Below are 22,101 nucleotides of genomic sequence, written 5' to 3'. Positions count from 1 at the left end.
ACAACTTTAATGGCTTCATGGCAGTCTCAATTTGCCATTTGCAACTTTTGTGGGATTTACAGTAGTCTCATTCAAACCTAATTGTTATCAAAAAAAAAAAAAGCTTGGCTCACCCTCGTATAGCCTTTGAACAAAGATGAAGGGGTAAGAATAGAAATGCCGCAGTAGTATGTGTGCATCGGAGCATCATGCTGAACATAACCGCGTACTAACCTACTCAAAAAATGGCTGCAGCATTGTGACTACACACAAGCTGCTGCTGGATCTCAAGTCCCCGCTGCACGCAACCGTTTTGAAAAGAGCAAAGTCACAGCGTGAGCATCAGTCATTAGATAATTGTGTTGTATAATATGGAAATGAAGGCTTCAGCTATAATCTATGCCCCCCGCCCCCCCACCCCCAACTGAGTGCAAAATTGAGCAACAGCACCACCAAGTTGTTTTGCTCCCTCGCACTGAGAGGGTTGACTGTGCGGTCATAATGAAGTCGCTGGTGTGCTCAACGTGATATCACGCTGCATAACCACTCTTCTTTGCTCTCAAGGTATCTTACATGCACAACAAGCTTGTGCCACACTATACATCGATGCATCTTTGATGGGATGTTAACTCGTCCATGTTCTATAGGATCATGGAGGAGCGGGAGACAATCTCAGATGACTTTGGGCGAGTGGTGGTATTGCAGACCCAGAACCTCAGACCTGTGAGGCGGCCATGCTAACCACTGGGTCAATGTGCTGTCCTTGTTGAGATCTATCTGTATATTCATCTAAACAATGTTTTTTGGTATACTACTGCAATTTCTGTCAAGTGAAAATGGAGTTTAAAAAACACCCAAAAAAAAAAGACAATTATGGAGACAGAGGCAGACAGGAACATAAACATGGACAAACACTACAGTGTAGACCGATCACATACCAGAGTCTATTGGAACTTTTTGGATTGTGAAAAGTCAAATGAATGTGTCCTTGGCAGTGAATGACTTAATTACACTAAAGGGCCATTTTAAAGCTGCACTCGCAGGATTTTGAGCTTCTAATGGCTGCTGCCACCTGCGACCAAAACATTTAATCACACACTCCTTTCTTTGACTCGGTGACAAAACGACGAAAGAGCGTGGGAAATTCGAACCCAAATCCGGTCTGAAAAGTATTTTACAGAGGCTTGCGAGAATAACCACTGTGAACAGCTAAAGAGAGAATTGGTTATTTATAAGACGTGTGACTCATAAATGGTCAAATGAAAAGGCTAAAAGATAAAGATATTTTGTGGCAAAATCCTGCCGAGTGCAGCTTTAATGCCAACAAAAATTGCTGTACATTTTCTGTCGCTGGAGCTGAGCAGAGTGCATTTAGACAAACAAACATCACGTTCACAGCTATACGGACAATTCAGAGGCTTGCATGTTTCTGGAATGTGGGAGGAAGCCAGAACACATGGAGAAACCCCACGGAGACACAGAGAGAACACAGTTCAGCAAAGGTTCCCAACCTCAAAACTAGACACACATGCTAACCACTAGGCCCAGCAGCAAAATGCTCCAAATATTTAAAAAAAAAAAAAAAACCTAACTAAATAAATGTGGTTCTATGTTCTGCATTGTCAGAATGCTCTTCTAGTGCACATTTGCTTCAAACGTGATTTTATTCCCTAATTGTCATTTACCTTTGCTAATTGCTCCGTATTAAATGTCCACATTAGGCTTTTATATTACATCAGTAAACATAGTGGAGGGATTAACATGAGACCTGATGGTGGAGGATCTAGTTCATTGCTCTGTGTTTAAAAACAAAAGCTGGCATTGATATCGCATAAAATATATGCTTGCGTTTGTGACACTCCAACAAAATCCTCTGGCAACATCTCCATGTGTTACTGTCCAATGAATCACTTAAGTGGATATTAATAAGCCAATATTCCTCGCGCATGTATTTCTAACACTGTGCTACAAAAAGCCGCGTGGCCACCATTGGCTGTCGTGGAAATAATTCAGCGGATTGAGTGAGCTGCCAGCGAATTACACAATTACCCTCGCACACACACACACACGCACATGCACGCATGAGGACCCACAAGCCCACACATGTACAGTTCCTGCCTGGAGATACTGCTCGCCAACAAGCATTTTTAAAGAAGCGCCATGCTTAATGCATGAACAGGCCCTCATTGGCGCACACGCATGACCGCGACACTTGCTCGCATACTGTACATATACTGCACAGTACCACACGTGAAAGCCACTTAATGCACATCCAGGGCACCCTTTGGCCGCTTTGCTGCACGTTTGACTAGAACAAGCAAAGCTAGAAGCTGTAAATCTGCATTCTATTGCACACATGTAACGCATAAAGAATGGATGAGCAGCAGGCTTAGACACATATAGGGCAAAGACTAGCGCATACGGGGACGTATAGTGGCGATCGTCGCAATTAGAGACTCGCGACGTACAACTGGCATCTCCACAGAGTCTCACTGTTTTTTTTTTTTCATTTTTAAACACATTTGTACTTTTAGCGTGATTACTACAGAGGGAATAATTAGCGTGTGATGGGAGAATGTCTCTATTCCGCTCTTCAAACAGTTGGAAAATGAAATTTGGCATGCGTGCTATTGCAGGGACATATTATGAGTAGCTACTCATATTTGTTTGCTAACCTTGCGCTAAAGGTCAAGTGTTGCCCAAGAAGGAATGCAAATGACACTTCGCGCTTACGTAACGACACTTCAAGGAGGCGCCCATGCTAATGTTCCCTATGTGTGTCTGTCCGTGTGCCTCTTCCTGTCTTAGCCCAGTGGCCTTTGTGGACATGACTTTTTTTTCTTTTTCATTGACAATTGAAGTGACAATGCGGAACCAGGAACAATTACACTGGGTCCTTGCTTTAGGATGGTTGCCATCTGCAGTATTTATGAATGGCAAGCAACAAGCTAGTTTGCGTCTCTCTGTACAAGAAGACATTGTTCTTTTTTTGGCTCCTGTTTTTTCAATTTATGGCTGAATTCTTTTTCATACAAATATTTACTCTATGACTTTACGATTCCATTAACGTTAGTTAGTGACAGAGTACGTGTTGCTTACAAATTCAAGTTATGTCAGTGTAAAAAAACAAAACGTCATGAAGGAGGACCCACACTAAATCTATTTGGCAATGTACGATATAGCTAAAACCTCATTTTAACCCCGCCCCCCCCCCCCCCCCCCCAAAAAAAAATCATGGTGTCTTTCACAACATTAAAGTTGGAAGATAAAACGAAATTTAGAAGAAAATCACATGAGAAAAGGCTTTTTGTATAATCTTTCTCGCATGCCCTCATGGGGAGGCGCAGCAGCTTGAGAAAAATAAATCGGAACAACTGTTCATTTGTCAGTTTCCTTGTTTGACTCATCAATAATTGATCATTCAAAGTATTTCTTAAAGGAAGCGAGAATCGCTCTCTAAATGTTCTGAAACCCCCGCATCAATCTTTGAGTATTCAACCCAACTTGCCATAGCTGAGATCATATCCTTCTTTAGACAGACAGAGAACCGGAAGGAGATGACCCCGGTTACAATTGGCTGCCCCTTCTCCCTCCAAAAGTGTTTAGCTTTAAGTGGTTAGCTTTTGCCAGAATCCATTGGCGTACTTGGCCAAAGGTGGAGCTTACACCTGTCTGTATGTGGTGAGCCCTCCCCGGCTGGGTCCGCTGCCTCCTCTCCCTCAACGAGCCACTTTATCTCCTTTCAGCTTCCATCCTGATGGGCACAGGCAGACTGCTCTCTCCATCCGGCTCACTCGCTCGAGACGCCGCTATGCACATCCGTGCCACTCCTTCAGCTGTACCGCTTTGGCTCGCTGGGGTTGCAGGTGAGCCGGAGACTACCCCGGCCGACATTGGCCGAGAGGCAGGGTACATCCTGAACTGATCACTTGCCAGCGGTAGACAAAACAATCATTACAACTCACTTTCACCTCTATGGACAATTTAGATCTTCAATTCACTTAACCGTAGAACACTAACGTTAAAATGAGTAACAACATCACTAACGTCGGGTACGTCTAACCCGATATAATTTCACGTGAAGCCGAACAAGAAACGGCGGGATGTGACGTGAACTGGATGGTTTTTTTTTTCCCCCCACCTCTAGACTGTGAATCATGCACACATGGGGGAAAAAAAAAAAAAAAAAAGAAACACTGTCATACAAGCATTCCGAGATATGAGGTGCTAAATCTTCCCGGTTAAAGATAACGTGGACTGGCTTGTCTGTCAGCACTCACAGACGCATTACTCAAAAGATGTGACATTAATAGACGGCGTCTAGCAGCCGCCGCTCATGTGTTGCGTTCGCGGGCTGCATGGTGAAATTTACAACACGAGCTGGTTGCGGGAGCATTGATAGCACAGGGAAAACCTTTGTACCGAACCAAACGTTCGTTCACTCGGTTTGAGCGACCGTGCTCTCAATGCACGACTGAGCCACTCTGTGGAGCACTAGGCCAGGTGCCTGCGTCGAAATGAAAGCTTAATGTCCTCACCACAAGCAATGACTTATTCACGTTACACCTTCACTAATGCATAAATTCCCACCCCGCACATTTCTTGGTGTGCTGCATGGCAAACGAGGTTCCCCCTTGCCTTGTGACCAAGCCACTAAGCCACTAAGGCCACTCTTGGACGGTTTGTGGCGGTGGGTGTTCTGCGTCAAAATAAATTGTGAAACTGCAAATACCAAACTGCATTAAGCCTGTCAGTCAGAATGAGAAATGCCGACCAGCAAGAGTGACGGAGAACAATCTTCTGCTGTAATTACTTCCCAGCATAGGAGACAAAGAGTTACCACGGCAAAATGGAAACTGTGGAACATAATCTTGCAGTGGGGCCAGAGTAGTTTCTTGCCGGTAATTAGTTAGTTGTTAGTCATTTTGTAACTCTACTCTTGTATCTAGAAATGTGAAGCAGCATGAGGTTCACTATCCGAGGACTTGTTCCAATAACTTAACAAATTGCATGTTTGCGATGAGATGTCAAAAGGCTCGATGTTTGTTGCAAGTGGGACACAGTTTGTCCTTGTCAGACAACTTAGAGTGCACTGCATTCAGAAGAAAGTTTTCCTCTTTCTTGCAAGGGATGAACGAAAAAGACAGGGTGTTTCTTCAGCGATTACTACAGGCAGTAGATTAGAAGAGACAAATAGAAAGGATAGATGTATGCTTCAATGAAGAATTAGCCATTGGTGTGAATGTTAATGTGTCTGACTGACAGGTAAACAGTCCAAGGTGGAACTCGTGTACGGTAAATGAGGCCCATTTGAGCCCGGCCCGCTTCACCACTGAAAACTTGAATGTCAAAATAATATCCGGTGAACCTCAAAAAAAAAAAGCACTAAACGCATTAGCCAGAACATAACACGCAAACAAACAAAAACAAATGAGGAGGGTGAGGGTTTCATAATTCTGCTTTTTAACATGTTTTTTACAGTAAGGATACACATGCTAGTTAAGACCACACAAAAGTCTACCACGGCAAAAGCGGAGACACAGTCGAATAATCGTGCATCGTGTTTAGTGTTATCATTTATAGCCTGGTATCATAAATGTTATACTTGCATTCGCGATAAATCCGTTCCACCAATAAGCAACCAGCTGTTGTCATGATCACGCCATCATCTGTCTTTACACTGCTGAAGCAGCAAGTGGCTCATTATCCAAGGTTATTCTTGTGCGCCTTGTTCCGAGTGACGAAACGACTGTACGGCGGCGGCTCGATGTTTATTAAGTAGGACAGCAGCGACTGGGTTTGTGAAAAGGCCTTGGCTGCTGCGCTCTGTGTTTGCGTGGTACAATTTCTCCTCTTTACTGCAAACAGGCAATTGACAGGTGGTCAGGCTAAAGTTCTGTCATCCAGCTTCCCAGTCACCCCAAACACAATATACAGTACAGAAAATGGGCCGTGGCTATATGCTGCAACAGGCCATAAAACAAAAACACGGAAACCAAAACCAACCACTTTGGCCATTTCATCTGCTCATTTGAATATTCAATGCCCTTGGCATTTGAAATGTGTTAGTAACCATGATAGGAAGTTAGGAGCAATGGAACTATCAAGCTGGGATAAATGAATAATGCAATGCTCTGCATTTAAAATGTCAGTGGCGTGAATGAGAGAGAAAGCTTCTTCCGATGCATGCGGTACAATGCAAAAAATGTTGTTGACTGCGTAGCGAGAGGATTTAATGTGACTGCATAAATCAAGCAGTGTAACTAATCAAGAGGCAACACATCGCCACTCGTTCACCCGTGCTGTCTGCGTGTCAATACAAGCGGTCCTCATAAAGCAAAAAGTGGGGAAGAGGGGTATTGCCATGCAGCACACAACGTGCACAGGGACACGAGACGATGTCCATGCACCCCCGCGGATCCCCCAGCCCCCCCCCCCCCCCCCCCCCCCCCCCGACCACGCACAGTCCCATCATTCTGCATGCTGATCACCACGGAGAGAGACGCCAGCCGGCCAACTCGGATCACTTGAAACGGCATCGGAACAAAAAGAGCAGTCAATCCTTTGAAAAGGATGCGCAACAGAATTTCAAACATCGAATACTAATCTCAAAGACTCTTGCGTACCTGTCAAGTTGTACGCTTTTAGTGTAATTTGTACAGGTGGGAACACCAGAGCTGGGCATTTTACAAAAAAATATGCAGTCCGTTTATCACCTAGAGCCGGGGTACCCTTCCGCGTTCCGTCTATCCATCTTTTTGTCCGTCCGAAAAAAATAGTATCACCTATAGGCCGGTCCTTTAGTTAAAGCAGACAGAAGAGCTAATCGAGGAGCTGCAAGCAAACTACGGATCACCTGGGCAGCGACACATGGATCCATACTAAAAACTAAAACGACCTAAAACAATTTAGTTAATGAAGTTAACTAATTGTGACTAAAGAAAAATAACAAGCGTGATTGAAACCGGACTAAAACTGACACAAAATTTAAAAATGGCTGATAAAACTAGTTTCGGAAGCTGCTATCACCATTTTGCTTTTTCAGTATTGTCCTACCCAACATAACTGGCCTGAGTAAAAATAATTCTGAAAACTAATCAGATACTTTTTGGTAATGGACCTTATTTAGATTACAGCCTAAAATGATATCAGGAAGGCTGGTACTGCTATTTTACTATGAGTGCTGGGTGTAAAATGTACTTTTAAATGGACCTGTTTTTAAATTATAAGAGTCTATTAAATTGACCTGTTTTGAGCTTGAGGCTTTAGTCAATATTATTGATAACACATTACAAGATCAGCATTTTGAATGGAATGCTTGACCAAATGCTTTTCACCCTCACAAGTTTCTGTGCGACTCAAAATCTTCACTCGTGAGACTAAATTTGAATTTTGTGCAGTTCATTTGCTCATGGCTGCTATCACGTTAGCGCTTGCGGTGCTTTCTGGGTAGCGTAGTATCAGCTGCGCTTGTGTTTGAACTAAACGGCTTGTTTACTGTTGACATGAAATGCATTGGTCATGGTTAGCAAACAATGCCAGAGAATAAGTAGGCCTACATGCATTTTAATAACTATTATAACTATTATATAACTATTAACCAAGATTACATTTTGGGGTGAAAACGTGTCTAAATACAGCCAAGGGGTGCACAGATCCCCCCCCCCACCCCCCTTATCCCCTTTGATATACATCTCTCTGGCCTCGCCTTCCCTCAATCCATCTTTAGCAGCACAAAGAGATTAAAGAGGGATTACTTTTGCCATGTCAATGTGATGTGCCTGCGGGCTATGCTACTTTTTTTTTTTACCTTTGTCATGCTGTTCTAAGTCAATATGATGCACACACACACACACACACACACACACACACACACACACGCGCGCACAAACTCACCCACAAAGGTCAGCGTGGCGTAAAGAGGTTTGCTCCATGCTAAAATCCCAACGTGCTCCAGCGCCACGTCACTTTCCTTGAAACACTTGTGAGAAAAAGCAATCCTCTCGTGCACCGTGGCTTATGGCCGCTGTGTGCTGAGGAGGCAAGAATAGATGGATTGGCGAGGGACGAAGTGAGACAGTATTGTTTTGTTTTCTTGTCGTTGATAACCTTTTGTTGTGATTCAAAGGACGTTTGCCGAACAATGAAATGAACTATTGATCACGGGGCAAAGTGGCAGAGGAAAAAAAGGGAAAGAAAGAACTGAAATCAAATAAGTCAAAGCGGGTTGCACTCACATTTGTTTATGCAAGAGTCCCGTATTGCACTGCTTCAATGAGTCATAACTAGAGGAGGAATAAATGTGACTCGCATTCAATAAACCACCGCACAAGAATTTCATTGTCTTCTAACAGAAAGTGCTTGCTTGTCTGGTTTGCACAAATAAGACAGATAGGTAATAACCTGCTTAGTAGGATTTCGTACAAAAAGAAAAGCCTGTTCATTTGTAGGGAAAACGACATTAATGGATTACTTGAAAAGTCTTTGTCCTATCTGTACATCAACGTGACTCAGAGACTAACTGATTAACTTTGGATCTCCAGATTCAGGAATCAGGACCCAATCATTTTTGTAACGCAGACTTGAAACAAAAAGCTGTGAATGATTTTCAATGACATTTTGGCATGCAGCTTCAGTAGGACTCAAATTTGTTATCTTGTTCTAGATTTGGAATCTGGGTAGCTAATAGTAGCTACTAAGTAGCTAATCAGAATCAGATTGATTGGTCAAGTACGTAAAACCCACAAGGAACTTTGTCTTCCCAGTAATTCAGTGTTCCATCCATCCACTACACCAACAAGTGACGTTTTACAATTGTCAGAACCATGTGTTGCCTGTGTAGTTTAGGAATCAAAAGACGGGTTTACAATGGAGACTTTTTTGTCATTCGGAATGAAATCATCCCGAATTAAGCTCTCTGGTCACCTGTTTACACGTGACGTGATCTATTCCGATCGGCCGTTTACTTGTGCCACCCTGTTAATCAGATCAGCCGTCGTGTTACAGCCGTTGTGACACGCAAAGATGGATGTAAACAATCACGTGATCTAGCAAGATGGAGTTCATTTATCCACGTTCTCGCGTCGCAGATGAGCTCTGGTGAGACGCTGCCATTTTAAAGTGCATATACAATGATGTCACTACGCATTCACGTCAAGACAGAGCATGCGCGGACCTGACGCAGCCTGGCCATTCCGATTGAACTGTTTACGTGACACTCGTTCGGATTGGCTCAAGGAATATACCACCCCTGTGAATCCAAAATGAAATTCCATTCGGATTGAGCCTTTTTATTGCGGATGGGTTGTCTACATGGAGCATTTTCATTCCGATTGGTCATTCGGATCTTTTCTAATTGGAATACATGGCTCCATGTAAACCCGGCTAGAGAGAGTGTCTGGTATGTCGCCTAAAATTAAAAGTTTGGCGGCCCGCCATTTTTCTCCATCAAAGGCCGCCACTGATATACACATCAAATACACACTCAATCTACCGTCAACGCCTTTCAGTTCTGCCTTATTGTTGGTAAGGCAACAGAGAAAGGTCACATATTGTCTCTATAGTTAAGAGCTTTAACACTCCTATGTAAGTGTGTCAGAGGTATGAGGCTTCCATGTCGTGCGGCGAGTCACTTGCAGATCATGCGACTGCTGCTGGGATCAGACCAGAGAGTCACATGATGATCCGGTGAACTGTTGGATTAGAGATGTCCGCCTCGCTTCGCTGTGGCACCCCCACCGCGGTGGAGGAACATCCTGCCGCCCCTATGTGCTAACCGTTCACTCCTAGTCAAAATCAAGCCTCTCTTACTATCAAATCAATAACACGACCCTATTAAACGTCAATTTAAGACAAATTATCATTTGTTTGAGCACATTTGCGTCTGTTACATAAATGATTTTGATATCAATGTTGAAAAAGTCGCCAGTGTGTTAAAAACGTTAGTAGTCTACCTGGTTATTTTAGCTAGGTTTCTTTCAATGTATTGATTATTGTACGATCGCTTTATTGTGACATCGTTCCCAAGAGATTTTGATCAGATCACAAGTCTGTTAACAAATCACTAACCTACAGTTTCTTTTAGCTACTTTTTCCCCAAAAATCTTTTATCAGTGGCACCCCTGTATCATGATATCGTTTGCAAAACAACCCTATAAAGTAATCCCTCATATATGATGGGGGTTACATTCCCGACCACACTATAGACGAAATCTGCGGAGTAGCAATCCCAAATGTATTGTATTACTAATAAATGTTAAAGGTCCAGTGTCTAGAATTTAGTGGTGAACGAACAGAATGCAACGACCTAAGATCGAAGTGCGTGCATTTTGAAGCGCGCGCACTACGGTGCCTCAGACAGACCACACGTTGCAAGCATGCCGCCAATATTCTTCAGCAGAGGTGCGAGCAAAATGTCATCCCAAATGACTTCTAGTATCCCCTCAAGTGACAAAGTAAGTGCATTGCATTTGTCACGCGTGAGATTACTTCATCTACGATTATATTAATAAAATGTACATTCGTGTCATAGAACTTTTTTTTGTTTTTTGCATATTACTGAAATTAATAGTGGGTTTTCAAAATGAATGAACTTTGAAAAATCTAAACATTCCACGCACTGTCACTTTAAGTTAATTTTGTGCTAATATATGGATTCTCACTGTATGGTGATATCACTGGCAAAATACCTTGATCTTATATTGCAAGTTTTCCTGATGCCTCTCTTTGAAATAAAACAATCTAATTACAGCCCCAATCAATATATTAATCGTATAATCACAGTATCGTTTTCATTGACAATCCGCCATATTGCAAGTCACATCACAATTTCGACCCCAGTAGCTTCCATGCTACATGCTCAGAGTGATTGTGCTCCTGACAAACTGCATCCAGGGACCTAAATTGGCTCCATAAATGGATCAAATCATCCGCGTTTTTCCCCCTGCACACTGTCATCTTATTTCAGAATGAGCCAGTAAAATATAAAGTAGATGCCATCTTCACCGCTTGCAGGATGCAGTCCAAATATACTCCCAAATGGACAGGTGCTTATCACCATGATGGTGTCTCACCCACACACTCACGCGCTTGCTCTCTCTTTCTCTTTCTCTCTCTCTCTCTCTCTCTCTCTCTCTAGTCTCCAAGGCTATTCAAGTTGTGCAATCGTTATGCGCACCAACCACCATCTACCACCACTTCCTCCTGACGTTATGTACAAACCACCTAAAACTCAAAGCGCAGAGGGTGGGGAACCTTTTCCCTTGCAAGTTACTGCACAGGTATATGTATTGACAGCTTTTTTAATGACATTTTGTTGTTGCTGTTGTTGTTTTTTTTTGCAGAATCGCATAGCAGGCCGGATCAAATGCTCCGGCAGGCCGCATATGACCCACGGGCTTTGGGTTCCACACCCCCTGCTCTAACGCAACAGTGCCACACTTTGGAGGCAGCAAAGACGGCGGGACGTGATTTATTCCTCTCTCTCCTCCTCTTGCTCTCTGTGTGCTGGCACTGCGGATGCCTGCGATAGATACTATGGGTACCCTCATTGCAATTTTTTTGAAAATGTCTACCCTTTTTTACGCTGCCCCCCTATTGAAAAAATAAATAAATAAAAAAATACATTTTTTTTAAAAACAACACCTGTTCCCCATCTTGAAATCACTCACGATGACATTCAGGATGTGTCGCACCCTGCGGGTCTTTTATATCGATCAACCCGCGTAAAAAGACGACACCTCCCCCTACGAGGCGATGCGTACAATTGAAGTTCAGGGGCAAGTTAAAATGGAAAGTTGACGCATTTAGGAGACATGTAATTTTTTTATTGGAAGAACGCAACCATGCATAACGTGGGTTCCTAAACCAAGCCGAATGGTCATAAAAAAAAAATAAAAAAAATAGCCGTATGTTAAAATTCTTACTCACCAATGTGGATGATGGAGTCCGCGAGCGCACACTTCCACTCGTGGCTCCAAAAGACAGCCATGAGCAACACAGCGCAAAGAACTCTCATGGTGTCCAAATAGATCGACGGATTGACAAGATGAATAGATAGTCTCCTCCCTATTTAAAAGCAGAGCAAATCCAAGAAACGGACGAGTCTTTTTTTATTTATTTTTTGGAGTCCATCCGTAAGGAGCAGCTCACGCTTCACTAGGATGCAAGAAGAGGAGAAAAAAGAGGAAGGGTGGGGGGGTTGGGGGTTTGGATAAGTGCTGGTCCTCCCCGGTGTTAAATCATAGCATGGCCAAGAAGAGATGGGGCGCGAAAGCCGCAGAAGGCGAGAGCTGCAGCGGAGGGAGGAGAGAACAAATCTGCAAGCCTTCGATGCCTCAGCTTGAGCTTCAGCCCTTTACTGTTGTCCCCTCTTCAAACGCGCCGCAAAATCCAAACTCAATGGAGCCATCCAAGCACCAAAACTTCCAGCATTTTTATTCCCCCCATTGGTTCCCTAGTCACTTCCACAGCACACACTTTTAGTCCGAGGCTGGAACACGCACCATATTCCCAAACTCAGGAGGGCAAAAAAAAAAAATGCTCCTAGAAACAAAAGAAAGAAAACGAGCTGTGCAGCGTACACTTTTCTTTTCCACGGCAGGCTGGAGGGATCCGAAAAAAGGGAAAGAGAAGCAGCGATGATGCGCACAGCCTCGCTCCTCACTCCGCACTCTGTATGCGGGGACTCGCGTTAAGCCCCGGCGTGCGCACACAGAGGATGGGGAAGGGGAGGTACGTTGTGTCCCTGTGTGTGTGTGTGTGTGTGTGTGTGGTGTGTGGGGGCCGGGGGGAGAGAGAGAGAGAGGGAGAGAGAGTGAAGGAAAGAGAGAGAGAGAGAGAACACATATGTGGCATTACATTGATGAGGAAGACTATGTATAATCATTCATCCTTCAATCATTTATCCTCCTTCCATCATCGCTCTCTCTCTCTTTTTTTATCTCTCTTCCTCCCTCTCCCTCCCTCTCCCTCTCTCGTTCAAGGCAGATGACCGCCCAGCATTGAAATGGTGCCCTTACAGGTTTTTTTTCCCCAAACTAGGGGTTGATGGTGACTGGGCCTGTTAGATATAGTCAGCAGGAAGAGGGGCAAGCGATTTCCACCAACAGGTGTCCCACACTGTCTAACATAGACACACTGCGTATGCTTTTTGAATAACAAATGCCCAGGTAGCTGTTTAAATTATAAACCAGAGACACATGGTGACGTCACAGTTGGATAGCGTAAGCAGGAACAGTGAGATAATTCAATCCATCCATCTTGTGCTTTTTTTCTCAATAGGGTCGCAGGTACGATGGAGCCTATAGCTGGCTTCGGTCAAGAAACGGGATAAACTCTAGACTGGTAACCGGTCGGCCACCGGGGAACAGTGAATTAACGCATGATTGTTGCAGCAGAATTCATTATCAAGTCTACAAAACTATTTTGACTGTCAATTTACAAAAAAAAAAATGCCTCCAAATTAATCTTCATCATGCAACAAAATAATGATCCAAAAGACACAGTGGAAAATCTGACCAAGTCAATGATTGGACCTTAACCCAATCAAGCATGCGTTTTACCTACTGAGGAGGGGACTGAAATGAGAACCCCCCCAGAAACAGACAAGAACTGAGAGAGGCTCCGGTAAAGGTCAGAAAAAACATTTCAAATGAAGAAAGCAACAGTCAGGGGAAGGCAATGGGTCGCAGGCTTGATGCAGTATTTCCAAGTAAGGGTTACGAAAGCAAATATTATTCACTTTAAGTTAATTTAGTAATGTCCATTCTAATACTTTTGCTCGCTTGAAAAGTGGGTGGCTTCAAAGCAAGGGTCTTCAATCCTGTTCCTCAAGGGCTGCTGTCCTGACTGCTTTCCATCTCTCCCTGCTGCAACACACTGGATTCAAATGATCAGGATTGTTATCCGGCTTCTGCAGTGCTTGCTGATTACCTGATCATTTGAATCTGGTGTGTTTCAGCAGGGAGGGGATGGAAACCACGCAAGGCAGTGGCCCTCAAGGAACAGGATTGAAGGCCCCTGCTTCAAACGGTTGTTGAACACATCTACATGTATGCATGAAACAAAAGCCGGAATTCTGAATTTATAACTCACATTTTGAAACCCATATGCCTTTAGTATACAACAAAAACAAATGGAATTTGTCGGTCCAGTACTTTGGGAGTGACGACAATATTTTTATGCATCCACCCATTGAGTCAAAGAACTACATTACATCACACAAGCGTACAACATTTTTAATTCTGATACTTTCTCATAGGATTTCGCCATCAGTCATTCCTGACATCCACTCGCCCCCTCCCTCTATTGCAATCAAGTGTTTGTCCACCGCTGTCCTCCCTGAAGGGCTCCTCTTAATCGGCCTCAGACGTTGGATTAGGGATTAGGAGGATTGGGAGCTGCTGGCTAGCCTTGCACAGACGCATTCAAGGAATGGGACAAGAAGAAGGAGAAGAAGAAAAAGTGATAGGCCCACTAATGCCATCAAAGCTGGCCTGGCTTCTGCTCTTGTGGCGCTATTGATTATTACGTGGTATTTGGAGGGGTGAGCAATTGGAGACGCGTAAGGAAAGAATACACACTTTTCAATAGGCCTTACGTAATCAGGGTTTTTGGGGTCGATCAGCGATCAAAAGCTTTGAAAAAAAACCATACTGAATCACCAATTTGTTTAGAACGATGGAGCAATACATCTATTTAAACAACCCGCCATAGATATTGTGTTTGTGGAATATGAGTTAAGTAGTAAAATCCGTTTTTGTCCATATCAGGGTGTGACCATTTTGTCACTTGCTGTCAACTAAAAATGACACCGCAGATGCTCAGGGCTCAGGTAACAACCAATCACGGCTCACCTGTTTTCTGAAGCTGAGCCATGACAAAATGGCCGCCTCCTAAAATCGCTAAACACAGGTGGATTTTGCTGCTTAATTCATATTCCATAGATGCAATATTAATCAGAATGCCGTGTTTAGACTAGTGGAGGCGCATAGAACATAAACATATTATTGTCAAGAAAATTTCCCTCTTTAAGGGAAGAACACTTTTGTCCCCGAGCCATGTACAGGCCATAGGAGCATTTGAACCAAGTGTTTCATTTTTTTTTTTCCCACCGAAAGCAAAAAGCAGCCGACCTCAGACCTAAGCCATGTGGGCAAACACTTTGCTTGCCACTGAGCAAAGAGACGGACATAACCTTGATGTGGCGCTCAGTCAACTGCACAGCGGAGTTCAAGTCTTGTGTGGAAATGTTTGGAATGGAGAGAGAGCGAGAGAGAAAATATTCCATGTACCATCTGTGATGACTCAAACCATCATCCCTTCATCAGTGTTGACGCGATGATCGAAAAAGGATGATCCTGACATGATATTACATACACTTCCGTTATTTTCAGCATTCTGCACACATTCTCAGATTTTACCACAAGCAACAGCCTTTGAGTTGGCGTAGCTTCTCAAGCAGTGGCCTCACCCCTAATATCGGAAACGGAAATTACTCTTCCCAGTTGAGCACATGATCATAATAAATGACCCAGGTCATTTATTGGAGGATGATGTGCCCTGTTCTTGCTCTGCTAACGTTCTCTTTAATGTGCATATAATTCCTTTAAAATATATATATTTTATCTTTTCTTCTTCAGTGGTTTTTTTTTGTTTTTTTTTCAATTGTTTTCAGCAATTTGGCCGTGACATTCTTTGGCGGAGAGTTGTTGTGTGCTTGTGAATTGGCAGTCTGTTTACAACAGCTCCTTTACTTTCTTCTTCATCTACATATTCATAACCGTTTGCACTATCGCAATGTTTTAACCGTGTTATGTATTGTTTTACTGAATAATACAGTTGTTTGTCTATGATGCTACAACCGCGAGGTTGGCCATGGGAAATGGTTGGCCTCCAATCTGAATTGCATCCTGGAGAAGGTATAAAGTCGGGGCGAGAGACGGCAACCGCGCATAGTATAGCGAAGCGAGACAGAGTACTAATTGGATCAGGATATTTCAACTGATCCTTCGGTGTGTATTACTCCCCAATGGACAAATTGCGGTAATTTGCATTGAGCTCCGTCATACACGCTGTGATCGTGGGACTACAATTTCAGCATTCAAAAGTGTGACTCGTTTGTTTTTTTGATTGCCCCATTAGCGCTACATTTTGGAAAGATTTGAAGAACTATATATGGTGTAAAACAAATTACAGCATTACAATGAATGGTAAACAAATTACTACTCTGTTCGAATCTAAAGAAAAAAAAACGGTGTACTATTGTTAATTGATATGTTTTGTTTGGAAAATTTCACATCCACAAACGTCAATTTCGATATTTCCACCCCGTTATTTACATTATGTTTGATTGAGGTAGATCATTATTTTGTGTTTCTTGATGAAATAACAACTAAGAAAATGTAAATCAATAATTGCTACACATTTAGAAATGTTTAAAGAGTAGCTCACTGCCATCCCTGTTTTGTTTTAACACAAAATGTATTATTGTTATATTGTTGTATATGTATGTAAAAGATGTTAATTGGATTTCCTGATTGTTATGTTGTATATATTTTGTAAAAAAAAATAAAAAAATAAAAAAATTCAGCATTCATACTGGTCATTGCAGACTTGCAACATAAGTATAAATTCACAACCGACACAAGAATAACAACAGCAAAAAACACAACAGTCAGACACGGTACCAAATATTACGTTCGAAAAATATGTCAATATGAAAATAAATAATTTCTCACGCATATCTATTAAAAAGTTAACAGCTTTGTCTATTTGAACTTAATTGCTAACAAAACATCATAACCGAAGCACAGAAATAGTGTGGGGACCAGTATTAAAGGTGACGTTGCGTTAATTGGAGACAGCTTCTTTACAAAACATTTTAGCTAGTAGGCAATATCAGCCTCCTGCCTGTCATGTCTTAAGTTTAAGAAACAAATATTAATGAACCATTTCAAAAATACTTGGTAAACACACATCTCATAGATCCCTCACAATTTGGATTCAGACATAATCACTTCTCAGAAAAAGACAAAAAAAGAAAAAGAATTTGTCTATTTGTAGAGCAAGTGAAACAATCATTGGACAAAAGCAGCATTGTCTGTTCCATCACAAAAGGCAAGAATTCTGCTCTGTAGGTCCGAAAAAAATGGGCAGCGCATTGAACAGGTGTCAGAGTAGAAATACTTTGGAATGATTTTAGATTCAAAAGCCATATCACAAGAAAGTGTAAAAACATCAACTGTTTCAAGCTTACAATGCTTGACCCTTGAATGTGGACACGTTTTTCTTAATTTGACCATTCTCTCACTCCTGTTCTATAGAGCCATAGTCTGGTCACAAACTAATCAGGACACACTTGAATGTCAGTTTTTGCATACCTACCTGTATTTTAACTGTTTATAAAAGTCCATCCAGCGACTGCAAATGATCTTTTGCTACAAGCAACACACATCAGGCTGCTGTGCCACGGTTTGCCAATGTTTTTGTATCCGCCCCTACCGAGTAAACCATTTTAAAATAGATACCTCGTATATGTGTGTATTGATCCACAATGCGTGCATCGAAGTTTATGAGACTGAATAGTGCCTTCCAGTCTGCCTATTTGTACAAATGAAGGCCTCTACCCAACTAGTTGCCCAAAGTAGATGCCACCACTCCAGGCTACTATTTGCGGAGGGCACGTCTCATTTAGCCACCCGGTGCTTTTGTCCACTGTGAGCTGGAGCCTAGTCCTGCTGACTAAGAACAAGAGGCAGGTTGGCCAGCCGATCGCAGAAAAACAAGCATTCACACTCACGTTCACCCTTTGGACAATTTAGAATCGTCACAGAAACGATGCATGTTTTTGGAATATGACATGAGGCCAGAGTACAGGAAGACCAAGATTTACAGTCAATCCACAACCTCTGGACTGTGAGGCAAACCTGCGAACCACTACTGCCCTTCTAATCCTATTAGATGATGTCATCGTATTTTAGGTTGTCAACAAATCCCTTGACTCTTTACCTCGGATTGTACCTCCTTGCGGATTGAGATTTTCACACGTTCCACGATTCAAACTTTGGCAAACGTAAGAACGTATCAAAAAAAAAAAGATTTCATATATTATATACAGTATATATTTCCGGCCCGTGAGGGAAGTTAATGCCTTGAAGTCATATTTCCCTTTTTGTAGATTGTCTTCACTGTCTCGTGCAGTAAACCAACAGGGGTTTGGCAACATCATCCACACACGCAACATGTCTCATAGGCGCAGTTGTCTTGCAGCCCAAGTTCACTCCAAGGCTTTGCGCCTTCAACGTGACACACTTTTTATTCTCGTTGTTGAAGAGATATACTGATATACTTTTGATTAAGTTAATACTTTTATGTTCGATCGCTATATAACCTTATTCAATTGAGTAAAATCTACATGATATCGTTTGTATCAATGCTTTAATTTTTGGTAGCGGCTTGGATGGGGAAAAGTGACTATACTTTCCTATCTGTAACATGGCATACAACATTTTTTTTATGTTGGCTGACTGGTTGAGAAAAATCTATGTCATAAAACAAAATAAAAATAAAAAAAAACACGAAATATCAAATTGCATTACTCACTGATATGGCTTCAAAGATAATTGCACATAAATGTGTTTCTGTCTTACCTTATATACTTGATGGGTTTTTTTTCTTTTTTGCTTTTTATACACCGTGTAACTGATTATCATTCTGTTTGGACTACGCTAAGAAAAATAAGTATGCACTAAACTTTGAATAAATTACTCACTGGTATGTCCCTAAAAAGAATTGTCAAGTAAAGTTGTGCCTGGCTTACCATAACCATATATTATGTCTAATTTGAAAAAAAAAAAACGACAATTTTTAAATATATTTCCTTGGACTGTCTGTGAATAGTAATGCATTTATACATCTTAATTAATAATGAGGCATCAATTACAATAAAATAACAAAGTGTCCTTACACATCATCAGCACAAAGATGAGAGTGTGCCTTACCATGACCATTTGGATGCACATCTTGCCCCCTTCCGGTCTGAACTGCATGCGGAGCGTCACTGTCTGGCAGAGAAAGAAGAAAAATATACAAAATTACAAAATAAAAGCCATAAGTGTAAATCAAAGTGTCAATGAAAAGTGGCTTCCATTTTTAAAATGTGACATTGCTCCAAAGTGGTGATGCTGATGCAGCCCATTGTCTTGTGTGAAAAAGCCACCCGGACCGATCGAAATGGACGGTGAAAGTAGACATTACGACGTCACAACCGGTTATTACTGTTGTGTGGGTCTCATTTGGCTGGCTTTTGTGCCACACATCCATCCACACAAAGAGACAAAAAAGACAGCAATTACAAAAGGGTGTACACCATCTCGATGACTTCCCTGTCACCACTTCATCCCCCAACAGCACAAAAAATGATTTATATTCACAAACAAACGCGGGGGAGTGCAGATCGAGTTGTCCTCGTTTCCAAATTAATTTTCCCATAGGATACAATGGAAATAGAAACAATCATTTTCATGCTAGTCATTAAGCGCTATGCTTTCGGCAACGTCCTTTTTTTACATTAGTGTCTCGTTCATCATTCATGAATTATATTGCACGCATTGCCTTTTTTTTGTTGTGTTTTGTTTTGATGCAACATTTCAAATACGTTTTTAAATCTCACGTACCCCCAGGGGTACACGTAAACCCATTCAAAAACCACTGCTTCAGATTATGGGTAATATACAACGCTTCCATTCTTTAATCCGGCTCACTGAGATTTTACATGATCAATAATTCTGTAATATGCTACTATTGTCTACTTTTGTATTTCTGAAAAAAAAATCGATGTTGTCTATTTCTGTATGTTTGTTGTACCTGTATTTATTCCGTTAATAAATGAATTATTGATACATTTTTTAAAAACGAGCATGTGCTACTGTCATCATTGAAATTACTTTATCATGATGAGCATTTAATCGAAAGAAATGATTGTACATGTCGCAGGCATCAGGCGGCATCCTTGCATCTCCAAAACTCACTTTTCAGGGGAAAAAAACGTTTGCTGATCCATAGCGTTGCATTGTCAACATTTATATACTTTTACTTGCTTAGTAAAAATTACAGAACAACATGAGGACTGAACAATAGGCAAGCAAATTTGGACATGGCTTGCACCCGACAGTGACAATGTACATTTGAACTATTCTTTCTACAAATGACCTGGTTCATCCGCCCATTTTTCAAAATATCAAATATGGGCCTGGAGCACCAAAGTTTGCCCGCCCATGCTTTAAAGTCTTGTGAGATTTGCTGACGTCACGTGATGTCGCACACGATTTCAAGTCTTGTTTGACTTTTGGTTGAGAAAGTGTCTTTTGAACCTCACATTGTACCACTTTTGGGACACTCGACCATATTCTGCTGACCTTGTTTGAGGCTAAATCAGCAAGACAAAACATCTGAAACAGCTCAGTGTAATATTGGTCACATATTGTCAAATTAGTACCTCCACGACAGTGGACAAAAAAGAGGGCATGCTCTTTGCGTTGAACAAATGCTGATTTTAGTATGAGCGTGTGCACTGAAAATGTCATCTTGCACATTTGTGATGATTACGTAGTGTTAGGTCGTAATGTCAACAATAAAAAAAACATTATGTTGGAGTCTTACACAATTATTAGGATTTAGAATGATGGTTTTAAAAACTCGAGAATTTGTGAATTTTCTCCTTAACAAGAGCACTCTTACGTAATCTCAAGGGGTCATGTTAAATACAGCCATACTACATGGAAAACATTGTTGTGTTTACTCAACTGCGAAGTGGGACAGGCCACAGATCATCACGGCCATTTCCAAGTTGTCAAATGCTCAGAATATGTACATAGGAGCACATATATTAATGGGATTTAATGAACTTGAAAAGAAGTAGTGTTGTACATTCCGCTTGCTTTTTTTGATTTGTAACATTTTTTTTTTTGTATATGAACTACCGTTTAGCCAATCAAATGTGTAAATAGAAAGTAGATACAACTTAAAACAGAATTGTAAAGATATTTGCTAAAAAGGTAATTGGCATCGACTCATAAAAGTGCATCTTAAAACTAAAAGAAAAACTCAAGTAGGATGAAAACAAAAACTCAAGTAGGATTTACTTGCAAATTTATATTTTACACGTGTAAAAACTGAAGTTGTTTTAACGACCAAAGATTTTTGTAACTACTTGATGAATTGATGCAATTGGTTGCCTTACATTTCCTAAGTAGATTGAACTCCATTTTTTTTTTGTTCAGTGTGTGGAGAGAGTGTGGGCGTGCGTGGGGGTGTGTGTGCATGAGAGACCATTCGTTTACACTGAGTCATTGATGGCCTTTGCAAAGCCATTACAGAGTGCTTTTCTTTGCCGGGCTAATTGCTACCCAGGATAAAATAAATATATTAAAAACATTTTTTTAAAAAAGGGCCATTACATAATTGTGAGCAAGTTGGCAACAAAAAAACAACCAAATGACAACACGGCTATCTATTATCGCCTGATGGTGGCGATGAATAATTGCCGCCGCTCCTCTAATAATTGGATATGGCTCCTAAATTGTCGTGGAGGTTTAGGAATATTTTACAGCTGGATGTGGCTTTCAGCTTAAAACACAACAACAGCAAAAATCGACTTATATAATGATGAATTGAAAGGCTTGTGTCGGGGTGAGGATGTGTTGAAGAAGAGAGGGAAGCAAAGCTGCAAGCTTATGTCAAGTTTTGTGTTTTTATGGTGATCTTTACTCCCCTTTTGGAGGTCTTTCCATACTATCCTCAAATGATGTCTAATTAGCATTCTCTTCCAAAGTCCAAATTAATTGGAACTTCAACACCAGTCAACGATCGACACAAATTTTGGTTGATATGTTTGGAATGACAAACCATACGTTTTCAGGACCCGTGCTGTAAAATCAGCAAGAAGTGGCCCATTTGGGTTCAAAGCAACACTTCACGGTTACATTAGTCATTTCGAATTTGGCTTCATGTACCATAAGGGGTCTTTTGTGCTACCTCGTAAATTGCCACGCAAAACTATTTTCCCATTAGACACAAAATTAAATGCATGTGAAAGTCTGCTGAAAAAAAGGCACAAGAAGA

At 41.6% G+C, this 22,101-nt stretch overlaps 1 protein-coding gene across 1 annotated transcript in view; it reads right to left on the bottom strand.

Annotated features, from left to right (window-relative positions):
* The window catches only part of grid2 (glutamate receptor, ionotropic, delta 2), a 440,886-nt gene extending 428,195 nt beyond the window's left edge, over positions 1-12,691 (bottom strand). Inside the window, exon 1 of the mRNA XM_086031022.1 lies at positions 11,908-12,691. Within this exon, the coding sequence (XP_085887148.1) occupies positions 11,908-11,995 (88 nt within the window). The 5' untranslated portion in view covers positions 11,996-12,691. The remainder of the gene's footprint in view (positions 1-11,907) is intronic.
* Between the last annotated feature and the right edge of the window lie 9,410 nt (positions 12,692-22,101).

This window comes from Filicampus tigris, chromosome 5 (assembly GCF_054856515.1).
Source record: "Filicampus tigris isolate MCC_2025a chromosome 5, RoL_Ftig_1.0, whole genome shotgun sequence".
Classification (NCBI taxonomy): Eukaryota; Metazoa; Chordata; class Actinopteri; order Syngnathiformes; family Syngnathidae; genus Filicampus; species Filicampus tigris.
Note: the sequence above shows the minus strand (reverse complement) of the source record. Positions and strands in the feature narration are given on the sequence as shown.